The sequence below is a fragment of the Jaculus jaculus genome, chromosome 1 (genome assembly GCF_020740685.1).
Source record: "Jaculus jaculus isolate mJacJac1 chromosome 1, mJacJac1.mat.Y.cur, whole genome shotgun sequence".
Taxonomy (NCBI): domain Eukaryota; kingdom Metazoa; phylum Chordata; class Mammalia; order Rodentia; family Dipodidae; genus Jaculus; species Jaculus jaculus.
In genome coordinates this window covers 46,975,626-46,985,752 of record NC_059102.1, presented here as the reverse complement: position 1 = coordinate 46,985,752, position 10,127 = coordinate 46,975,626, and the positions used below count along the sequence as shown (strand labels likewise).

General features: G+C 42.7%; 1 protein-coding gene across 6 annotated transcripts in view; it reads left to right on the top strand.

Moving 5' to 3' along the window:
• Positions 1-551: 551 nt before the first annotated feature.
• The window catches only part of Stambpl1 (STAM binding protein like 1), a 55,838-nt gene continuing 46,262 nt past the window's right edge, over positions 552-10,127 (top strand). The window contains exons 1-2 of one of the 6 annotated variants that reach the window (XM_045158112.1): positions 552-576; positions 1,853-1,950. In XM_045158112.1, coding sequence (XP_045014047.1) covers positions 567-576; positions 1,853-1,950 — 108 coding nt within the window. In that variant the 5' untranslated portion in view covers positions 552-566. Of the gene's footprint in view, positions 577-1,802; positions 1,951-2,486; positions 2,539-2,677; positions 2,727-2,962; positions 3,056-10,127 lie in introns of those variants that run through there. The other 5 variants (XM_045158121.1, XM_045158127.1, XM_045158146.1 and 2 more) reach the window with 5 other exon arrangements.

Below are 10,127 nucleotides of genomic sequence, written 5' to 3'. Positions count from 1 at the left end.
AACCCATGAGTGAATAAATATAAAAAACCATGTGTTCGTGTTTTTAGGAAAACACTTTGATCTTGTCTGAAAGGATTTCAGGACCCCATAGGCCATGCTTTGATAACTCCTGGTATAAATAACAGCAGAACCAGAATTATAGGAACATGTGCTATCAAGAAGATAATCATTTCTGAAATCTATAATTTTAAGTACACAATATTCTCTGACATAAGTATTTCTTCCAGTAGAATCAATGTGTATTGTAGTGCTTGTCTTTCCTTGGAGATTTTGATGCTAGACATAATCCAGAGCCAGGAAATATAAAACAAAGAACAAGGGTTTTAGGCCATCTTGTGCCAGTGAGAGGATATCTTAGGGACCACCACTTTATGTGCAAATCCCAAACTGTTAGAGGAGCACACGGGCAGACTTTAGCTTCCTGAGGAATATGATGACACTCAGACTTTGCATTGCCAGGTCCAAGAAATAAGATCCAACTAGGATAGCAACAGCTGGGGAAACTAGAGACCACACCACGTTCTTGGCTTTTGGATGCTCCAACCAAAGTGACAGGCCTCTGTGTAATGACCAGAGGTAAGAGGGACCCTTGCTTTCAATTCCAGCACCCTGAGGTTATTATTCCAGCTTCTCAGAACATCTCTGTCTCTGATGTTGTGGGACAGGAAATCTCTGACTGATGACTCAATTATTACACATCCACTGAGAATCATCTATCACCAGTTGAGAAATATTCTGATGAACTCTTGCTTAATAAAGCAATTTAGAATGCAAGGCCGTAGTCTTATGTATGTCATCAATTTAGCAAATGACAGGGGAGTCTCAACCCCTTAATTGATCATGGTTATCTGTGCCTTTCCCATTGTCAAATATTTCTGAATCACTTTACGAACTATCCACTTTGATAGATACATCGTTATTTGGCTGCCAATGCTGTTTATTTTTAACTACTAAATTTCTCTTTGTTATATAACAGGCATGGCCTTTATAGAAAAAGTAAAATTATGGCTAAATATAAAGAAGGTAATTATAATTGCCCATTACTAAACTCTAAGAGGTAATTTTAATAAATTCTCCTAGTGCTTTTCCTGTATCTTTATCCTCCCCCCCACCCCCGCCAGAGATTGCATCGATATCAATTTTGTGTTCTTCTTTGTTCAACATTGTCATAAGCAGCTTCAGTGTAACTGAAAAGCCAACACTTTGATTTCCAAAGTTGGTGATAAATAGCTTCAGTGGAGTAATCTTCCTTCTATTTCATATTTCCTTGGCTACATTCATTCTTGGAGAATAGTGGAGAGTAGTGTGGACATTTTGCAGTTTTTGTTAACACATGGCAAAAACCATTTCTCCCCAGTGTGCTGAAATTCTATCACCAGGTTAAGAGTGTATTGTAGTCTAACCAGTGTCTGTGGTGGTGAAGATTGAACTCCAGAGCCTGACAGGTATGGTAGGCAAGCACTGAGCTGCTATTACCAGCCTGTTTTTCACTTCTTTTGTTTTTAGAAAGGTCCTCAGTAAGTTGCCTAACACGGCCTTAACCTAACTCCATAGCCCAGGCTGGCTGAACCTAGTGATCCTCCAGTCCCAGGCTCCTGAGTCGTTGGGAATCTCATCTTCCCTCCTTTCCTTTCTCCCAAACCCCAGATTCAAAATTCAGCTGAGATAAATAACTTGTCTATATCTTAATCATGGAAGAAGTGTACAGTTTTTTTTTTTATATACTTGCTGCAGCAAATACACGTAAAATTACGTGTACTGCCAGCCTAGCACGGTGCCAGACGCATATTCAAAACACGGCATGTGATGATAATTTAACAATACAGGAGCTGCCAGAGTTTGTATTTTCCAGGTACAGGGAGATGGGGCGAGGGCAACGCAAAGCGCTTCACGGCGGCGAGAGAGTGCTCAGCTGTGGATACGTCTCGAAATGGAATTTCTACCCCTGATGTAAGTGGGATTTTCACCCAAACCCTATCAGGTCCATTTCACGGGCAGGTCTGCGCGCTCTGCGGTTCTCCAGTCGCCATGCGTGTCGCTCGGGGTGGCAGTGACGGTGGCGGGCCGAGCAGTCGCGAGCTCCCACGCGGGGCAGGAGACGTGCAGGTTTTCAGCTGGCCACGTCGTACCCATCCGCTCCCCGCTCCGGCCCGAGGACATCCGCGGCGACCTGCCGCCGCCGGCCAGGTTTCTCGGCCCCTCGGGGAAGGCTGTCGCGGCGGCGGAGGGGGCGGAGGCAGAGGCGGAGGCGGCACCCAGGGACCGGGGCCACCGGTGGTGACAGTCCTGCTTCCTGCGGTGGCGGCGGGCCTGCGCGTGGGCTTGCCGAGCGCCGATCCTTCGGGGTCCCGGAGAGGAGGAGGCGAAGGAGGAGGGCAGGGGAGCGACGCCCGGAGGCCGAGGCGCGGCCGAGGCCAGCGAGGGGCCGCCGCCTCCCAGCCGGGTGCCATAGTCACCCCGGCGCCGTGCCCGGGCAGGAGCGGCCGGGCGCATGCCACAGCCGCCGCAGTCGCCGTCCCACGCGGGCTCGGGCCGCCGGTGAGTAGCGCGAGCGCGCGGGGGCGGGCGGAGTGCGGAGCGCGCCCCGGCCGGGCACCGTGCACCGAGCACCGTGCGCGCGCGGAGGGTGTGCCCGGGCCCGCGGGCGTGCAGGGAGGAAGGAAGCCCGCCGTCGGCAGCACGCACCTTCCGGGCCTGCACGCCCGCCACCCCGCGGCCGGCCCTGGGTTAGTGTCCCCGGGCGGGCGGGGGTGGGAAGGCTAGGGCTCCCGGGTTCCCGGAGGCTGGGCCGGCCGGCCGCCCGCCCCCCTGCGCCGGTGCGCGGGCTTTCCGGGCTGTCGCTGGGGATGCAGCCCTGGAGGTGGTGCCCGCGTCCGAGACCACCTCCCCGGCCCTCCGCGGTGCGCGGTGGGGAGCGAGGGCGGAGGACTGCCGAAAGAGCTTCGGGCCTCCGGGGTGGGGAGGGGTCGTCACTGTGGATATTGTTTTACGCTGCTTTGCCTCGGGAGACCTTTTCTGTCACCTGAATCTCTTCGGCCGTGATTGACAGCCTCAGGTGAAATGCACGAACGATGCATCTATCTTTTTTTCTCCAGAACGCTCTAACCGCCCCCCCCCCCCCCCCGCTGAAAGGCCAAAACTAAAAGTGCTGTAGTTACTGAAGTTAAAAAGGAAATATATGCATATGTAAAACCAGAACTTGATCTAGAGGATGGCGGGGGGGGGGGGGGGCGAGAGGTTTGTTCGCTTCCCTGAAATCAGTGATTAGTAGCAAGTAAAGCAGCTTTCAAAGTACGCTGTACCGAACACACGGCTTTCCAAATATCCTAATGGCTGAAAATAAAACCCAGCCTTTGGTTTCAAGGGTATTTCCGGAAATAACGCGAACACTGCCAGAGGCTGATTTACAGTCTCATGATTTTAAGTCACTGTCAAGGTCAGCATCACAACTTTGGCCTAGCAGATGAATTGACACCTGAATGCTTGGCTTTAGGTTTCAAGTTTTAAAAGGTCAGTTTAAGGAGGAGTAGTTTGGGTGTTTTTGTTGTTGTTTTCTCCGGATCTCGTTTCCATTGTAAATGTAATGTGTTTAACTTAAGATGTATGTTAGATTGAACTTCAAAAATATGCTCTCTGAGTTACAGTGGATGTTTCTAGCTCCACTATAAATATTTGTGTTCATTGTGAATACAAGTTACTGCCTCTTCCTTTTTTATTTTTATTTTTTTTACCATTTCTCCATTCAGTTTGTGGCAGGACATGCTGTTGGGTCCAACCTGGAACATGAAGTGGCTGTACGCTTTTGCTTCATGTGTACCTAACAGCACACCCTTTGCTTTGTGGGAATTCACTTTCCAATAGCTCTAATTAGGCATCAGCCGAATCTTGGGAACTTTAGGAACTTGGTTTACTGATTCTCTATAGAAAAGTAAGAATCATTGAAACCATAGAGGCAGATTCTAAGTCCTTTATCCCTATTTTTGCCTTGTCATAGGTTTCTTAGTGTGTGGGGGGAGAGGGGTTTGGGAAGAGAGTAGTGAATGCATGTCCTCAACCCAGGGATTTCCTGAGAAGGACTGATATACATCATACTGGTTAATAAAGTCACTAATAGTTACCATCGTTTCAGGGCATACAACTTAATTCAGTTTGGTCATATCCACAGTTAAAAAATTCTTTCCCATGCTCATTTACAGCTACAATCTGGGCATTGAGAGTTTATTTGATAAAAAGAAAAGACTGGTCATTTTAAAATTGATTTGTTTGGTCTAGCAGACAAAGAAGTGGGTTTCACTGTGACATATATATATATATATGGCATTATACGTTGTTCTTATTAGTCCCTCCATACTGCCCTCCCCGCTTTGTCCTCTTGCTGGTCCCCCTCTTCTCCCTGAATAGTAGTTCCCTTTCTCTTTGTATATCAATCACATTTGATAATGTGAAAAACACAGCTACTGCCTCGAAGAAAATAAATGATGGTTTATTAAACACCATTTTAGGTTACCCCAAATTCCATTTTCCAGCATGGTAACAGGTTAATGAAGAACAGAGCAAAATAAATAAATAAATAAATAAAAATAGTCTTGAACTGAGGCACTTTTCAAATCCATTGGTGGAAACATCAGGTAGGTGGTCACAGCAAAACAAGGACACCTCGGTTCTAGGCCTCGGATGCTATCTGAGGACATGGTTAGCTTTTAGATTGGTGGTGGAAGCCAGCAGACTGTTTGTACTCTCAGATCCCTGGTGCTACTTGGGCCATGTTCTCTGCCTGGTAACAGCCTCTCTATCCAGAGCTCACAAGCACTGCTGCGATCCTACAATAACGCTTTTCCTTTGTAGGTTCCAAACTGATTTACCTAATAGTTAAGGAGAGATGGGCAAGAAATGACCACTGAAGGGACTAAAGATAATGCAAGTTCAAATGACTCTGGACCCAAAACATCCCAACTCCTCAGTCACTGAAGTTCTAATCAGATCTGTATGCTTAATATGAGGGTGACATTTTGGGGGGAACTTCAGTTCATATATTCAGTACCTATTTTTGTCCCCACTCTTTAGACCTCTCCTTCTCCTCTAATGGTCCCCTTTTTAATTTTTATATGCTACATGTGTATGTGTATATGTATGTATGTGTATGTATATGTACATATTTATATAAATTAAAATCTACATTCCACTTGGGAGAGAAGGCATGCAGTACTTGTCTTTCTGAGTCTAGCTTAACATAATGATCACAGATTTCATCCATTATCCTGTGATTGTCATAATTTCATTTTTATTTATTGCTGAATGAAATTTCACTGCATATGAGTACATTTTCTTTATCTATTGGTCTGTTATGGACATGTAGACTAATGTATTTTGCTCCAAAATATAAGAGGCAATAAGATGGATGCCACTGTGAAAGTGCCAGATGCCTTCATAACCTATACATTTGCCAGTTAGAGACATTTTAATTAACCCACTGGATTTGTGATTCTGTCTTATCCGGTATCTTTTTATTGATCTTGTGAAACTGAGAAGTGACTCATGGTTACTCCTGAAAATATCAAAAGTGCATTTTTCATTCCCCAGGGCAAATGAGCTTCAGCTGTTCAATAAATGGGTGGTAAATGAGCCATTCTAGAAAGTCTCTTAACTTTCCACCCTGACTTACATGGACTTTTCTGGTATTCAATTGTTTTGGGCATCACAGTATATAAATCACCAAACGCTTCACAAACTGAAGCATAGTCAGTATATTCAACTAAGATCAACTTCCTCAACGGAAGGGCCAAGGGCTGTCCTTCTAATGCATCAACAAACACTCACTGGTGCTCGTGGACTTGCTTGTTCCAGGTTTCTGAACCTGTGAACTATCCAGCTGGATGCACTGAGGGGGCTTATTCAGAAAACCTGAGCTAACATCAGAACATTCTGCTCAGGAAAATTCTGGATGGAACTACATCTGGATGTGGCTTTTGTTAGAAATGGTTTGCATTTTTGAGCAAATCAAATGAATTGCTAGTCTAGTCCTGCATCTTTTCATGCTAAGTGCAAAAGGCTAGTTTAATTTGAGAACTTTGATAACTCTTTAAAATACATAGTGTTTGATTTTTCTTTCTGAATGTTAAATTCAGTTCATGTTAATTTTACTTATTTATGTAGTTGATGGTGGTTACTTAGTAACCTGTGTTTTTGAAAAGCAACCCCTCCCTTAACCCAAGTGCCAGCAATTCCTATTGGCTCTAGGTGACCTTTCCAAGTTCTCCTTTGGAGACATGTGTGCTGTTTGCTTGCTATGGGATATTAAGGTGTCATGCTTTCTGTTTTAGCTCTGCCATGCCATCTTCAGTCTTTAGCAGTTCTCCTTGTGATTCAGAATCTAATTTCAGGATGAAAACTCAGAGAGCCATCTGAAATTCACTTAGATATTAGCATTGTTTAATAATTTCAATTTTTTTTTACTTGGACTACATCCAAAAATGAATGTATAAAATAAAAATTGGTTTTCACCTTTTTTAAGTATCAGAAACAGTGTTATTCTTTGCATGATAAAACATGGCTGTTCCTATCAAGTGTCTATTTGGTAAGTAAATATTTGAGCACTTGAATGAATGTTAAAGAAATATTAACTCCCTTGTTTATAGCCCTTGAAAGCCAGATGGGAGAGTTTTTACTTCTGGGGACAACCAGCTGTAAGTTTCTTGAAAAAAAAAAAAAAAAAAAACAAGTTGAAAGCATAGCAGTTTTCACAAAAGCACTCTGGCAATTGAATGGGAATGGATGAGAAAAAAAGGAAAGAGTAGAGGGGTGACGATCTTATGTCTGGTGAAGGCAGTTGGAGAAATATCCCAGGAATAGCAAAATGAAGAAGGGAAAACTTCAGGATTCCTTTTTAAAAATATATTTATTTCATTAGTGATTTTATTTATTTGAGAATGAGTCAGACAGAGAGAGTATGGGCATGAGGGCTTCCTGCCATTGCAAATGAACTCCAGACTCACGCACCACTGTGTGCATGCATCTGGCTTTACCTGGGTATAGGGGAAGTGAATACAGGCCATCAGGTTTTGTAAGGAAGACCTTTAACCACTGAGCCATCTCCTTGACCCTCATAAAGATGTATTCTAATCTGTGTTTTCAAATATAGTTTAGTTTAAAATGTTTTTAAAATTATTTTTTCCCTGCCTAACATAATTGACATAGTCAACATACATCTCTCTTTATACTCAGTGACACTTTGCTGAAGGCAGAGAGTAGATGTTTCCGTGCTGGAATGTACTGGTCTGGGGCAGGGGTGATTCTTCAGAGCATCTGTGTGTGATCTCCTCTCGATGGTCCAAAGTCCTGAACATCTCCATTACTGAGAAGCATGGTGAAGTGATGATCATGGTTGTAACTATGTTTCATTCATCTCTTACTCTGACTATTCTGTAGCGTAGCAGCAAATTGAATTTTAGCTGTTCATTGGCTTGATTGACACTAATAGAAGAGATCAGATTTTATGACTGGTGAAGAATCTGTGGCTGCAGAGAATGAAAATGCTTAATTCCTGTCATGTGGAATCTTCTGATTTCAATATTTGCATATCATTACATTTTCCTTATAATGTTAGTTCTCTTCAATAACTTTCACAAGTCTGTAAATAATATTGTGCTTCTCTTTTTGTTTTGAGGCTGGGACTCTGTGAAGGCTTATAAAGAGATGACTTTAAGGGACTCATACTCATTAGTTGCTCTAATGATTTGACTTGGTGCTTCACTGGGTTAGTGTGGAAGCATGGAGCCAGAATGACTCAGGTTTAACCCTTTTTGGCTCTCAATGCTGCCTTCTAGTTTTGCATTTTGCCTGTGCTCAGAGAGGAGCACCAGGGTGGGCTCATGGTGGAGTGGTACCACTCAAACTGGAATGGCTGGAGCATAAACAACTGGGCACTTTTAATTCAAAGCAGAACGAAAACTACATTATGTTCTTTAACGGACTGTGGCTAAATCAGCCTCATCTACAGACTGTGTTTTCATTTACCCCTTGGCTGGACATGACATTATTCTGTCACCCTATCACTGCAGCCGTATCCTGTAACACTAGAAAGGTGCATTTCAAGGACCGAGAAGAAACTTAGAGAGCTTTGCTTTGCAGGTCCTTGCTTCAATCTAATGCAGTCAGAACTATTTGGGATCATTGGTGCACATGACATTTTGATTTTCTAATAATAATGAATAATCCAAGGAACCAAAATGTGAATGATCAAGAAAATATAACCTATCATCATATTTTTATGACATATGTAGTCAATTTTCTCTGTCAAGGATAGTATTAAAAGATTTAGAAAGCTCACTAGGTCAGCAATTCTCAGATGAGACTAAAGAAAGATGTCTTTGATCCAGCTGGCATGATTTCTTCTTCTTCTTCTTTTTTTTTTTTTGAGGTAGGGTCTTACTCTAGCCCAGGCTGACCTGGAATTCACTATGGAGTCTCAGGGTGGCCTTGAACTGAAGGCAATACTCCTACCTCTGCCTCCTGAGTGCTGGTGGCACGATTTCTTATTCAGAAGGTTCACCAGTCTTTCCAGGACGTCCTGGTACAGGTGGTCAGGGAAGCTCACTGAGAGAACAACATAAGAGTTAAATCCAGTTTTACATTCAGGTTCTCGCTTCTATTTTAGTTCTGCACATTTTTTCCTCCTGGCTTCTATAGACGTCTCCACATAATGACATCACAGCTTCAGTGTGTTGCGATACCTTTCCTGTTCTTGGTAAGACCTGTTCTCTGATGGACAGAATAAGAGCCTTTCAGGGTTGGCAGGAATTTATAGAGATAATGTGAGATGCCCTTTTAAATGGCAGATGTTTCGAGAAGGGTTTGATCAAACGATAGCCATAGAAGAAATGGGAAGCATGAGTGGAGAGGATCAGACCACCGAAGACCCTCAAGAGCTGGTGTTTAAACCTCCCTCTAGTAGACACTTGTTACCACCTAGCATGTTTCAGCAGGGGACTAAATATATACAAAAAAGATGTGTCCCTCAGCTGGAACCACCCAGTCAGTATGTGGTACTGAGACAGGATTAAGAACAGTTGAACGTAATGCTGGGAACAAGGGTGAGGCCCTGCAGCTGAAGATTCAATAGGGTATCTTTCAAGATGTTTCAGTATAGTTCTCACACTCTGTTCCCATATGTTTATCACTAGGAATTGTTCTCTCCAGCAATTAAATGTCACCATGTGTAACACCAAGGCTGTCTAGCCTAGTCATCACATTCACACATACAGAAATTGGCAAGCCTAGAGTCATAGCTGAGGCAACCCACTCAAAACTTCAAGGCTTAAAAAATGTATAATCCATCTGATTATAAAATGATATGCATACTTTTTGTAACGAATTGTACAGGAATGAATAAATCCCCATGATATCACTTGAGAACAGCTAAAAAATTTCACTGGTATGCCAGATTTTTTTATGCCAATGTAAATTAGACATATATGTGTTTTCATATTATAAGCATAAAATCATATCTTATATATTATTCCATAACTCATTCTTTTCACCTAACTTTCTAGCTGGGATAATTGCATGATTTAATACACAACTATTTAATGAATTAATTTGTCATAAACTAAACGATTCTCTTTAAAAAAAACAGTATATATATTTATTTATTAGTGAGAGAGGGTGGAGGGAGAATGGGTGTATCAGGGCCTCCAGCCACTGCAAAGGAACTCAAGATGCATGTGCTACGTTTTGTATCTGGCTGTGTGTGGGTACTAGAGAACTAAACCTGGGTGTTAGGCTGTTCAGGCAAGCACTTTAAGTGATAAGCCATCTCTCTAGCCCTAAATGATCATCTTTAATGACTATCTTTATTTCAAATTTTTTAATATATTTATTTGTGTGTGTGTGTGTGTGTGTGTGTGTGTGTGTGTGTTTGGGCAGAGAAATCTATAGAGACATTTTAGAATTGGAATTGCTTAGCTAAGAGAAAAGTGTGGTTTTAAGATCCCCATTTTTTCATATCAATATTTACTAATGATCCATCATGTGAATTTTATCAATTAAATAAATGAAATTATATAGTTGAAATTCTCAGCTTAGCTTTGTTTTTCTTGGTGCTGGGAATCAAACCTAGGACCTAGAGCATA